Here is a 15,008-nt window from a genome sequence, read left to right on the forward strand (position 1 = left end):
TTCCCTCTACTCTTGTTACTGATAATGGTCCACAATTTGCCTCTTCCGATTTTGCGGATTTTTGGGCCCGTCATGGCATCATGCATGTCACGCCCCCTCCGTTCCATCCACAGTCAAATGGTGAGGCTGAATGACTGGTCCACACATTTAAGGCTCAGATGAGGAAACTCCTGACTTCTTCTGCTGCTGGTGATGATGTGCTTCTACAATTTCTGGCTTCTTCCTGTTTCACCCCCATGGACAACCACAGCCTGGCTGAGCTCTTACATGGCCGACAGCCCCGCATGCTACTTCATCTTCTGCGGCCTTCCACCTCATGGCCGCGGGTGCCTTCGCTTGGCCGGTTCACCGCCGACGACCTTGTATGAGTACGGGGAAATGGCAGGCGGTCAAAATGGAGTCCTGGCTGCATCTCATAACACCGTGGCCACTGCCTGAATGAAATCCAGACAGACACAGTTGTTGTAGTCCGTCATACGGACCAGGTTCGGCCTTGTCTGCCGGCAATACCTGTTCCAGATGCCGCTACACCACCTTCACCTCCACGTGACACTTGGGATACTGGATTCTCTCATTACTCACAATGCAGTCCTCTCACCATCATACTGGTGCCAGCACAAGAACTGACTCCACCAGAAGACGTGCCCATGCAGGAACCAGATTACCATCATCTGTCAGAGCAACTCTACTCGCCTCCTTCTCCTACAGATGCAGACACATCACCCATGTCTCCTGTTATAACAACTGGACTTGCCGCAAGGGCCCCAGCAGATTCGACCACCACGTCTCCTGTCATCTCGACCCGTTATCATTGGGGGACACTTCTGTCCATACGGGAAGCCGCCTCCTTGAGACTTTACGGCCAGTCAAACAACACCTATAGACGTTAGCAATCTACAGGCCACCTCCATCAAGACGTGTGCAAAAAATTAAAAGTGGGGGGGGAATGTTGTGACTCGCTGATCTCTCAAAGTGCCGCCGCTCAGTTACGCACGTCCTCTACATGCGACGCTGTGTGCCAGCCATGCAGCAGCAGCGCCACTTAAGCGGCCAGCCAGCCAGTGGCCGCTACACTTGGACTCAGTTATGATTTGACTGTTAAAGTGTACATACGTCTTACTCTGTTTACTTCATCTGTGACTTTCATGTATTGCATTTTCCTTGAAATACATTTGTCCAACTTGAAGTTATAACACCGACCATGGAACCAACTTTCTGTTCCTACATGGTTAGGTAAATGATGAATTAAAACAGTTCACTAGGTGACATTCATCTCTAGAATCATCTACATATTTTGATCTTCTGGTAGCACCATTTATCCTGCTTAAAATTGTCCCAACTCTGCTGGTCATAGTGATGGTCAAACATGAAGACCTGAAGAAAAGTAATGCCTCCAAATTTCTTATGTGCAAATCCTCCTCTATTGCAATGGCTTGAGAGTTTTCACATTAAACAATCTGAAGTGCTACTTTTCAGCATTCTCTCTGTTTGAAGGGACAACATTTTTTTCTATGCATTAAGTGACCAACACTGAATTTGAATTTTTTCTCAAAATCCTGTAGGACAGAAATCCTTCAGCGTATACATTGCCCTTTCTGCCATGTCCCCTTCTGAATAACTGAGGATAAAATCTATTGTTTATTTTTTATTTTAGTGTCTTCTCATTGCTTATGTAATTACTTTTAGAAAACTGTAACTAAGAGGTGTGTCTGTCACCTACATGTTTAAGTTATGAAAACTATTTTGTGAAAATTTTCCCTGCAGTCAATGAAACTTTGTCTAGTAAGTCTACAGAAAACCCTAGCATCTTGTTACTCCTTGTCTTTTTAACCTCTTTTCTTAGATCTCTCATTTCTGGGTCCTCACAGGTTTTTCTTAAATTCCTCTCCTGTTTTTTTAGAGTTTTCTGCTGAATTGTGTGAACTCATGGATAACTGTACATTCTTGTACATTTTTGTTCCATTATATCATTCCCCTATAAGAATGAAGAATGTCTTGGTGGTTACATTCAGTAAAATGTTCTTGGATTTCTAGCTGTATCAAGTGATTAAAATGGCACAAGCTTTCAACAAAGCACTCCATGACCATTGTCAAGTGAATGGTTGCAAATGGGCTCCTGATCTTGTATACTCTGGCTGCCCACTGTGACAACACTGGTGCTCATAGCATTGCCATATTTGGGGTTACATTGACTCAGCATTTTCTGCACCTGTTTCAACCTCACAGTCACTACACCCTGCATATCATTGAGCCACAGGCCTTAATTACACACTTTCAGAAGTTATTAGTGCATGCCACAACAGAGGTTTCATCAGATTTGATTCACTGGTTATTTTCCGGAGCATACCAAACTAAAGCCAATTTTTCTTGGTAGGCAATAGACAGTAAAATGTCTGGTAGCCCTTCCTGCATTGTCCTGCAGTGATCATTGTTTGTGTGGCTTAAGACTGACCATATTCATGAGATATCTTATAGACACCAAGTGTTCTGAGATTTGCTGCATTTTTAACTGATATCATCAATTGTTGGATTTTTGTTAATTTTATGTTGTTTTAGCAGGTGACTTATCTTGTCTGACGTGGAACAACAGAACAGCAAAATACTGAGTTCCTTATTCTGTTCTTGATTGGTAGTCTTTTTGTGATTCTTGCTTTAGATGTCTTTGTTTATTTGGTGAATGTTGTAGCTGTTGTTCCTGGTGTGTGGCTTAGCTTATGGGGCAGGTTATTGGCATCTGATATTGTTCTGGCGCGTAGTACCAAAGTTTGTCCCTGATGATGATGACTGATGGTGTGCAAGTAGAGACTGGTGGGCATAGGTGTCCTGTAGATGCTGAGGCTGTGACTTCCATTTCATTTGCAGTGGGCAATGACACTCAGGAAGGGTACTCCATCATCAACTTGACAGTGAAAGACATAGACAAAAGTGTCATCTCAGCACTTAAGAAAGGTCGTAACTTCACATCTTCTCTGTGAGACATCCATCTTTGTGAAATAATTGGATTATGATATGAAGGTTTGCTCACCTCCGGATGAAGATCCTCCCTCGGAGCTTCAATGTGAGCCAGAATTGAGCATAATAAAAATGGCATCAGAACTTCGTAAGTACAGCTCACTGGAATATAGTGTGGTCCAGAATCTTCTCCCTCAGGCACCTAGACCACCTATTGATTACACTCTACCAAAGATCCACAATAATGGATGCCCTTCTGCTTCATCATATCCAACATTTGTTAATCGACATTATAGTGTAATCTATCACTTTGGTGAAGTATTGTGTTGTGCAAACATATACTGGACTAACAAATGATGATTGCCACCATAGAAGTTTTATTTAAGTAATGAAACTACTTTAGGAGGTTACACACCAAAAAGCAGAAGCATTGAGTTGTTGATAGGCATACACAAAACAAGGAAAACTTGCTAAGTTTTGGAGTTATTCTTTGATGAGATAGAATAAACACACACACACACACACACACACACACACACACACACACACACACACACACACCTATCTCCGGATAAACATAGGTGTGTGTGTGTGTGTGTGTGTGTGTGTGTGTGTGTGTGTGTGTGTGTGTGTGTGTGTGTCTGTCTGTCTGTCTGTACCCTAGCTCATCAAAGGATAACTCCAAAAACTTGGTTTTCCTTCTTTTCTGCATGCTTATCAGCAATTAATCGAGTGCTTCTGCTTTTTGGTGTGTGGCCTTCTTTAATCCTGAAGTATTTTCATGCTGCAAGGACTTTCCTACTACATTTATTTAAGTAATGAGTTTAGTATAATATGCTGTTTGAAAGTTTGTTTTCCTTCCATGCAAGTAATTAGGAATTGGATGGATGCAGCATACATCTGGAAACCAGCACGATCATGGCACTCTTACTACACCTCATGGTACCTGCTCTTGGGCAGTTTATATCATGTCATTGGGCCGTGCCTTGTAGACATGGTGCTCAATGTGTAAGAACAAATGCTGTGACAGTAACAATACAATCCTGAGAGAGAATGAATGAATTTGTATTGAGTATATGTAATGATACGACTCATTTGGCATAAATGGTTTTATGAGGTGTTCAAATATTGTTATGAATGGACCAGTATATTTATACTAATGTCAAAGGCCTCTGAATAATTAACTGAAAAGTTGAGATTTGCAAGATACCTTTTGAGACTCCAGCACATAAGAAGTTGTAGAAGGATATTACAGCTGCTTTAACAAAAATATATATGGTTATTCCGACTTTGCAGTTCAATATTAAGAGGTCAGTATTATTGATTAACAGTGACTGGAAATTTATCCACGACTGTATCATAACATACAGAACGTTTCAACTTATAAGCTTGTGAAGTACTTGGCCATCTCCTTGCTCTGCATGTGGTTCACTGCGAGCATCATATTAAGAACTCAGTGAGTTTTATCATCTATATTAACAGTCGACAACTAAGTGAGAGTGATGTTATGGTCAGTTCTGATATGGTGACATTGTTTACAAATATGCTTATAAAAGACTCTTTGGACCTAGTATCACATTTCTTTGGAAGTGACACAGTAGAGCTATGAGGCACACCATTATGTCACCATCTGTACAATGACTAGGATTACGGCTTGCCATAAGGCATTGTGATTGGAAGTCCATTAGCTCCAGCAGTCGCAAACCTCTTCGTGGAGAATTTCAAGAATATTGCCTTAGGCATGGCATCATTTAAATGTAGTTATTTCTTGTGATACATTAAAGGCACATCTGTCATTTGGCCCCATGGATGTGAAGAATTTGACGAGTTCTTGGAACATGTCAGTTCACTACGGAAGTAGAAAAAGATGACAAATACCTGTCTTCGACATCCTCGTGTGTTGCATATGAAATTGGTCCCTCGGTCACGGCACCTACAGGAAATCTCTGCAGATCCATGTTTGCTTCTGTGCTGTCAGTCATCACCACCGTGCAGAGAAGTGCACGGGGCTACAAACGTCAGTACATTGTGCAAGAATAATATCTGATGTCAATTACCTGAGCCATCTATCCAAGGTCTTCAGGGACAATGGCTATAATGTTCACCAAATTAAAGAAGTGATCTCAAACAAGAATCACATTAAGACCACCAACAAAAAATACGAAAAGAAACTTTCCTTTTTGCCATTCTGTGGCTCTGTGTTGGCCAAAATAAGCCACACATTGAAAAAATACAAAATCAAATCTGACAGAAATTCGGCAATTACTGAGACAAGTTAAAGATACAGCGTGTCAGAACAGCTGGGTTCCACAAGATGATGTTACAAATGTAGCAGATCTTATTTTGAGCAATTAGCGTGCACTTTAGGACATTGCAGGAAGGAGCACAAGAAACTCAATAGTCCACACTGCTTCAAAAAATTGGTTTTGGCTGAGCATGTTGTGCAAGACAGTCAGTGGATTAAATTTGATGATACCTCTATTGTGGCTCACAATAACAGCTTCTGGGTCTGTGTAATTAAAGAAGCCACTCTCCCATGATGAGTGAGAAATACTCCAGTCAAGGATCTGCTGCAGGATTCTGTGACAGGTTGTCCACTACTGCACTCTGCCGTAGCTGACACCCAGAGTGTGGCGTGTAATTGTGAGTGTTTACTCATGTAACAGTATTTCACATGATATGTTTGTTTTTTATGACTGCAACTTTGGACTTCTTTGCCTGCAATTCTAAGTTATACTTAACACATAAACAGAAACATAATTTTTATATTCTTCTTTCATTTAAAGTATAATTCCCCTAACTCAGTCAACTGTTCAAAGTATGTTTGCCATTAGCATTTATTACATATCAGACCCAAGAAAGTCAATGCTCTTTCATATTGGAATGGTGCAGTCTACAGAGATTTCATATCTGCACCACAATGAGCTATATTACTTTGGCAAGCCGTCCCAATAGCAACATCCTCTACATGTGAAAGACAGGTGTCATCCTTACTTGGGCTTAGATATACGTATGAGAAAGAAGAAAATTGTATCTGACAGACATTTCATTCCGTCAATAAATTTGAGTTGACTTTACTATTTCTTTGCTGGGTCCACTTTGATTATTTTTCAACAATAAGGGACCAATGTAATGGGAAGTGTGGATGACTGCATGTTGTGATCATCTGTCCTGATGGATTCCGTTGTAGTTTCACGATTTATTATGTAGCATATTCAGATGTGTGTAGTTGTGTATGGAAGTTATTTTGATTTTGTAATTTAGTTTTCTAATATTTTACTATTCTCCCTTTTTCTTTCCCTCTAAACAGATCATCTGATGGTAACTTGCTAAGATGTTGAAATTGATTGTTATATTTATGTGACCATAGGCTAATAGATTGCTGACCTATTATATTCATTAAAAATCAGTGACTTTTTTTTTTACACAGATGAGTGACATTGTTGGCATTCCTCTGAGACCAACTGAAGAAACTTCATTGTCAGATATGATTGATGTTGGCCTTCTGAAGCATGTGGAGAAACTTGAAGAGATAGGGGTTGCTGCTACCAAAGAATTTTCTCTTGAAAACAATTTACAGAAGATGAAAGAGGAGTGGGATGACATAGAATTTGAGTGCATTCCATACAGGTACGTGCAAATAGCAACTTTTGTGCATGATACTACATACCAGAAACTTGGCTGGACAAACTATAGTATAATTAAAAGGCAACAACTACCAGATGCTACTTGACAATAGTAATGTTGTTCAGATATTTGTATCAAAATGAAAACTGACTTGAGATGACCTTAAAAATATGAGGATTCAGAATGACTAGCCAGTACTTACTTTAGGATATGAAATGATGAGTGCTGCTGCTAGACACATATAAAAGTACAAAAAACTATTCTACTCAGTTCTTTTCTTTTGTGAAGGAGGAAAATGGAGTAGCTTGGGAAAAGCTCTAAAAGAGGGCCAGGTCACTCAGCCCTTGGGGCAAGAGGAACTCATTTATTGTGGGAATGAGGATATGCAAAGATCTTTCTCCAGTAAAGGTACAAGTAAGCATTCTTGTCACTTAATGATGGTCTAGTCACTTCTAAGAGGTTGGGCCAAGAAGTCTGGTAAATTTCTTCTAAATTGTTATTAATTCTGTTCTGGAGACATTATTACTGATGTCATCTTCCAATCTCCACTTTTCAGAATGTAGATAGATGAAAGACACAGCTACTTGTTGGTGGCTTTCATAAGTGATCAGCGTATTGTAGCACACTGCTAGAAGAGTGAGATTAAAATGGTGCACATAACTGATAAAGTGGAGTGTTGGGTTGTGATTATTTTTAATCTGGTGGGGAACAACATAACAAAAATACATTCTGCATTGGAGGAAGGGTTTGATCTTAAGACATATTTGTCAGGAGGTACAGATGTTTCCATTGTGATAAAATGAATCTGAATGAAGAGAACAAAGTAGCAGACCATCTGTTTGTGAAAAACTAACAATTTGAAGAGAAGAGCAGGCGCTAATGCTCATATCACAGTTGAAGTGGTTAAAATCGGTCTTGGATCATTTATTCAATGTCTCACACGGAATTTCAAACTCAACATTGGTCGTCACCTTCCAGGTTCCATGTCTGCTCACACCCAGTTGAAGAGCCGGTCCAGCTGAGCCAGCAGTGGAAATTTTGTGGCTGCATCAGGCCAGTCTAGTTGACTTCCTTAAGTGCTCAATTACTGTCGACAACTGCAGGGTGTATCACTGTGCCCCCCCCCCCCCCCCCCCCCCCCGCCTCCCCTCCTGCCAATCGCACCTCTTCCAGGCAATTAACCGTTTCAGATGTAAACTTCATAAAATCATTTTTTAAACTTATTTTTGTTTTATTAGGAGAGCTGCATCAAACCAGTCTCAGGACTGAAGACCAGAACAACAACAGGATATAACTCATACAATACTATGGAAAAAGGTGAATTTTTTTTTTTTGTGCAGTATTACAGCAGGTACAGGGTGGTTTCAAATGAAACCACTGCATGCTAAATGCGGTGGCTTCAAATGAGACCGCCACCATAAACTTCATTACTTTCCGTGATAGGACACAAAACAGTTCCTTTCTGCTGATAAACACAAAGCAACTTGGCAGGAAGAACATGCCCATATGCTTCTATGTGGATTACGTTTTGTGCTGCAGTGTACACATCATCTCAGTGTGCCATTCTGTGATGCGTTTTCCCACTGGAACAACAGTTTTACGCTTTTTGGCGCATGGTTCAGATCATGCGCTTGGGTGGCCAGGACTGTCTTTAAAAACAGTGGATCCTACAAGGCCAGCTAAAACACACCGCTGAAATTCCTTTAGCTTTTTCTTTTCATTGAGCTTCGTTAGTCGAAACAATATAAATACATTTCCAATAGAAATATCAATCATATACCAAAACAAAATGGTTCAAATGGCTCTGAGCACTATGGGACTTAACTTCTGAGGTCATCAGTCCCCTAGAACTTAGAACTACTTAAACCTAACTAACCTAAGGACATCACACAAATCCATGCCCGAGGCAGGATTCGAACCTGCGACTGTACCGGTGACGCGGCTCCAGACTGTAGCGCCTAGAACTGTTCGGCCGCTCTGGCCGACTATACCAAAACAGACTGAGCCACCATATATTATGAATTTTGTTCGATGTGTGAAACTTACTTTTCAAAGACAAATTCAATCACAAATCAAGAAAAAGAGAACCAGCACACCACAAACAATAATGGCACATATACTTGAATCGCTAAGTGCAATCACATGACAAATATTGATGTAGTTCAAATTTTCATCGCTAGATGGCAACACCATCTATGTCCAGAAGTGTGGTTACGATTGCAGCCACTGTGCTCTAGCCACAAAATCAAAATATCATGGGTGGCTTCATATGAAACCACATCGTCACAAAGGGTTAAGTATGTTTTACAGAGCATCCCTGTAGATGTAGGTCTTGAGGCAAAGGAGCAAAGTGAGCAATGGACATATGGATTCACCACTGCCGAAAAAGTCAAAGATCTCAGTGTCATCAAGGAGTATGAAACTGAAGCTGAATATGTTTTGGGACTAATATAGTGTGGTGCAAACAGATTTCTTGAGTATACTACAGAAATCTGTTGACCCAGTCGTGGGAGACTATGAAGTCAAAGTGCTACAGGAAGGGTATTTTTCCTTCATGACAATTCTCAGACACATTTTTACACAGGACAGTGACACTGCTGCTCTCTGTATCCTGCTGCCATGGCACTCAGTGACCTCTTACATGACAGCCATTTCCAGAATGATGATGATGAGATCGTTTTATAGTTGAATGTTTCCTGAACTGTCAAACTGCTTATCTCTACAATCAAAGTTTCCACTGAGTCATCCACCATTGGGAAGATATGTTGCATTGAAGGGAAAATATGTAGAGGAAGGTTAACACAATCTCCCAGTTTCATGGTCATAAATTACGATGATTATGGCTCGCCCTTATCCAAGTAGCTCCATGGCAATCTGTACAACAAAACTGTCTTCCTCAATGATGAGTAACCCAGGGGTATGATGCCATAAGAATTAGTGACTGAAAGTAGGGAATATAAGACATTTTCATCTCCAGAATCTGAATTATCTGTAAGATAAATATTGCAGAGCTTAGATCTTTTATGAATATTTGTAACAGGTTCTTGTCAGTATAAGTGTGTAAGAATTTAGAATATTCTCTTTCATTTATTGACTCACTCCATGCATTATTTCTAAAAAATGGTGTGGTCATCCCTTCAAAAGTACAGATTTTCACCTGTTGTGTTGGATCTAAGTTCAGTAACTTTACAGTTGCAGAGAACCAGTTATTAATTGTCAAGAAAAATTTTATTTATATTTTCAAGTATTGAAATTTGTCCATCAGGTTTCTTAAAATAATACTTTTGTTGTCATGTAAGTGAACTGTTCCAGTTCTTTGGATATATGGTGGCCGATCATTTGCATGCATAAAAAGAACAAAAACAGACCTTTTATTGATTTGAGGTACATCTGTAGTGATCACTGTCCATTCTGAAAGTAGTGTACACTCCCTGTGTTTCATAGTGTTACCTTTTAGTTACAAGTGATGGAAACCATTTACTACTAAGATATCTGATACTGTAATATTTGCGATGCTTTAGGAGAATACTATGAGCTGCATAGTCATATGCTTCTGACAATTAACAGAAAATACAAGTTTGCAAAAATGGCTATTTAAATGTCTGGTAATCTGATTTGTGAACTGAAAAATGACTTTTCTATGTAGGGACTCCTTCAAAATCCAAATTGAGACTGATTTTAATACCTTATTTTTAGAGAATGTAAATAATTTAATATTGAAGAATATTACTAACTGAAAATGAGAAGTGTTGAGTTGTCAATAGGCACACACAAGAAGAGGAAAACTTTTTAGCTTTTGGAGTTATCCTTTGATGAGCGAGAGTAAAAGACACCAACACATACACATGCACAAATACATACACATGCATATGCCCCTGCATGGTAGGTCAACTGAAAGTGCCAATTCTAATTTGTGGCAGGTGGACTGGTTGCGGTGGGTGTGGTGTTAGTTCTTACTGAAATCCTTGAAAACTTACATGATGCGATTAAACATTCAGATAGACATTGACTATATATATTTTTAAATATATGTATTATATGAATATATATTTAATATATAAAGAAGAAACATTGTTAGCAGAAATCGTGAGTGAATGTTTCATTTTATGTTGTTACGTGATACTGTGTTAGCATTGAGATGGTCGTAGGCTACTGATTTTTTTAACCAACAGTGTACAGATTTTCTGTTAAAACATACTGCAAGAAATAAAATGCTGTGCTGCGAAAATGGGCAATAGAAGTTTGTTCCTCCATATATGTTCTTTCTCCTTGTACATAACTTAAACCAGAAATTGTATATGCAGCAGTGCACTGTTTCATTTCCTTCATCACAATCAGTTTCAAGGGCAAGGAGGAATGTTGTATTAATGGCTTGTCGAGATTTGTGATAAGACTACTACTGTGGAATCTGAATTGTCAGAAACTTTGCAATCATACTCATTCACAGATTAAAACTATGGGAAATACTGTCGATGAAGCTACTATCCTCAATGAATCCAGCAGCTGGAGAGGTCTCTCTTGTACCCCTTACATTAATGACCCCCAACAGGTTGACCCATTCACTTTAAGTGAGATTTCCCAATCTAGGTTTCGCTTGCAACTGCAATAAAAAGAGGCTCAAGGTCAGATAGGGGGGGGGGGGGCGAGAGAGAAAGTGTATAAGGACAGAGAGGGGGAAGGGGAGAAAATGGGCAGAGAGAAGGGGAAGGAGGAGTTGGCCAGAGAGGGTTGAGGAGGAGATGGAGAGAGACAGGGGAGGGGGGGGGGGGAGAGCAGATGGGCAATGAGAGAGGGGTGGTGGAGGAGATGAATTAAGAGAGGAGAGGAAGAGGAGTAGATGGACAAAGAGAAGGGAAGAGGAGACAAACCAAGAGAGGGGAGAGAAAGAGATTAGGATACGTGTGCAATTCCCATGCGTATTAAGCCATTGTGAAACCCTGCCGGGTTTGCTAGTAGATTGTATAGAGTGATCCAGTTGCCTTCTGATGACCTACAAAGACCATGTGTCAGATTTTCATATTCCCTTGGTTGCTACACACAAATTGTTAGTTTTACAGAGAAAATGAACAGGACATTTTTGTAGAAATTTAGAGTAGTAAAATTTTTTGTTGGTATATGTGTTTTTGCTAAGGCAATAGTTTTCAATTTATTCAAGAAAAACGTACAAAAGTGGCCTTCAAATACACCCCCGCTCCCACATTCAGCCCCCACCAGTAATAATTTCTAATATGTTGTTTGTGAGACTCCCACTATCACAGTGCAACAATTTGTGATAAAATTGTATCACAGTAGAAAATTTGACTGCATTAAATTTCCTACAAAAAGGCTGTTCATTTTTTCTGTGGGACTAATAGTTTGTACGTAGGAAGCAAGAGAATATGAAAATTTTGCGCATGGTTTCTGAAGGCCAGATATAGCACTGTGAGTTGCAAGAAACAACACTAGTTGTGGCAGTGGTGTGACCCTGTATAAAAAGAAATATGAGCAACACAGTTCATTATCAGAATGCTCATATAATTATCTAAGAACAAAATATTTTGCAAGTACTGTTGGTTATTTCACCATAACCTCAACCCCTTTTCTCTCATTCGCTTCCCCTGGTCTGCCTCCAAGTAATGTGCCAGCTTCTTGGACTTTAACCTGCACCTCATTAATGGCTCCATCTACACCTCTGTCCACATTAAATCCGTTAACCACCAACAATGCTTGCTATATGATGAATGCCATCCCTTTCACAACAAAACATTCCTGCCATACAGCCTAGGCACCCCTGGATGATGTACCTGCAGTGAAGAGAACTCCCTTACCCATTATGCTGAAGGCTTCACAAAGGCCTTCACGGATAGGCAACCCCCCAAACCTAGTCCACACAAATATAGACTCGAATAACTAAACCAGATCCTTTGCAAGGGCTTTTATTATCTCTCTTCCTGCCCTGGAATGAGGGACATCCTACCAAAGATCCTTGCCACTTCTCCTAAAGAGGTGTTCTGTCACCAAACCAAACTACACAAAGTCTTAGGCCATCCCTATCCCACTTCCACTCCCACTTTCTTTACACAGGGATCATTTCCCTGTGGCAGACCAAGGTGCAATCCCAGCCCAATCTTCCCACCCAGCAGCTTCTACTCCACTTCTTTCATAGGCTTATCCCACACTATCAGAGGCTGGGCCACATGCGAAAGCAGCGATGTCATATACTACCACAGTTTAAACACTGCACAGCCTTGTGTGTTGCTATGATTACCAAGCAGCTGTCTACCACCAAACTGTCGACAAGAACAGAATTGACCACACAGTTGCACAATGTGCAGCGTAACACAACGTGCTCAATTTCAGTTGCTGCTTCACAACCCAAGCCATCGGATCTGTCCCTCCACCACCAGCTTCTCTAAACTTTGTAGACGGGAGTTATCCTTCGCTCTGATGATTCTCGTGGCCTCAATCTTGGGTAACCGACTATCCTCACACCCTCCACCTGGCAATTTCCCTTTCCTCCGTCTTGTCACACACTCCCAATTTACATCCCCAAATAGCTTTCAGTGCATGCCACTTCCCACCAGATGCCACAGTTGTGCCAGCCCATATACCTGCCATTCCTCCCTCCCCACATTCCCAGCCAGAAAACCAACCTCCCTCCAAGCTGCTAGCCACCTTCTGCCAGTCACTCTCCCTGCCTCCTGCCTCCCTCTCACTTTACCTGCCATACCCAAAACTATCCCCACCACAACCTGTCAATTAGCCACAAATTAGCATTGCCACTGTCAGTCTCGCTGACATAATGAAGGGGCATAGGTGTGTGTGGGTGTGTGTGTGTGTGTGTGTGTGTGTGTGTGTGTGTGTGTGTGTGTGTTTTGTAACAAGTTCACTATGTTATTGAGCAGGTACACAAGATCTGTGATTATGTGAAGTGTGTAACATACAATTTCATGAGAGTATATCTCTGCTGTGTGAAATGATTATTTGTATATTATGGTACATTATATTATATTATAAAACAACCTGGCAGCTGAAATAATTACCAAGATCAGTTTAATTTAAGGCATCAGCAAGGTGACATGTGGGTTAAATAGCCATTTGAGAAAGTCTTTAGAATGGTTAGGGCAATTCATCAAAATGTAATGTAACAGCCATATATTTTCAGAGTTTGTCAGTCTTGTGTGAGGTTTCCAAATTAATATGTAGATATCGTGCAAGAATATATTTGTATTGTGTAAAATACATAGCTTAAAAATTAGAAGTATTATAGTAGTGAAGAAATTCTTCCAGGCACCTTCAGATGATTAGCATTTGGCACATATGCTCTTTTTTCTAGATACATCTGTAGACACAACACACACACACACACACACACACACATGCGATTACCGAATATGTGTCAGTCTAAAATGTCATTGATTTCAGTAGGCCATTGAAATCTCCCTCCCTGCACTCATTGCTCTGAAGCCAGATGTGATCTGCACAACCTTTGTTTCCGCTATGTGCCCTGGTGAAAGTATTGACTGGCGCTCATACCCTTCCCACTGCTCAATCCCTCTCCTATCTCCCTTGTCATCCATCTGTGTGTCACTTCCTCTCCCTTCCCCTTCCCCTTCCCCCTTACATCTCTCTCTCTCTCTCTCTCTCTCTCTCTCTCTCTCCCTCTCTCCCTCCCTCTCTCTCTCTCTCTCTCTCTCTCTCCCTCCCTCCCCCCTTGTTTCATGACTGTTGTTAGACGTAATTCACTTTTTTATCCTAGGAGAAGAGAAAAGTTGAAAGCTAATGCGACTCCCGGAACTATTTCAGGCTGCTTATATATGCAGTTATGTGACAGCATCAGCTCATTTCTGTTTTAGGAATTTATCAGGTCTCTTAGAATATTATGACAGGCATCATGTGCCCTGATGATATGGTATGAGACTGTGAAGAAAGTTGAGAAGAATAAAAGTTCTTTGGGGTAGTTAAATCTCCTGTGTCGGTACAAGCTGTGCAGACTGTCAGTTGACTATTAGAACCTGCATATATTAGATACAATGGGACCAAACTACACAAAACTTCTTCAAACCATTAAAGATAGCTTCATTGACTGAAACCATATGAGACAGTGAAAAACACACAGTTTGTTCAATGATTTCGAGCTTGCAATTAAAATTGTGTAACATGGAGAGAACAAACATCAGATTTATCTTGGAACTATGCATAAAATTCACTTCATGCATGGAAGATATAAAATACATAAAGCCTAATCAAGGAATAACAAAACCAAACACATATAGCTAAAACTCAGTGCCTCGGGTGTCCAGCACAAAATTTTTGATGATGCGGTGTATGTAAACACATGCAAACAGCCTGTGTGACACAGCACTATGTGACTGTACATTGTCACCACATCAGTCTCCATGATAAAAGCATTTCTCCAAATAGCAGGCTCAAAATTGGGCACGGCGACT

At 40.5% G+C, this 15,008-nt stretch overlaps 1 protein-coding gene across 1 annotated transcript in view; it reads left to right on the plus strand.

Moving 5' to 3' along the window:
* Positions 1-15,008, plus strand: part of LOC126336262 (dynein axonemal heavy chain 3) — a 1,127,841-nt gene that overhangs the window by 253,170 nt on the left and 859,663 nt on the right. The window contains exon 18 of the mRNA XM_049999758.1: positions 6,383-6,582. Coding sequence (XP_049855715.1) covers positions 6,383-6,582 — 200 coding nt within the window. The remainder of the gene's footprint in view (positions 1-6,382; positions 6,583-15,008) is intronic.

This window comes from Schistocerca gregaria, chromosome 2 (assembly GCF_023897955.1).
Source record: "Schistocerca gregaria isolate iqSchGreg1 chromosome 2, iqSchGreg1.2, whole genome shotgun sequence".
Lineage (NCBI taxonomy): Eukaryota > Metazoa > Arthropoda > Insecta > Orthoptera > Acrididae > Schistocerca > Schistocerca gregaria.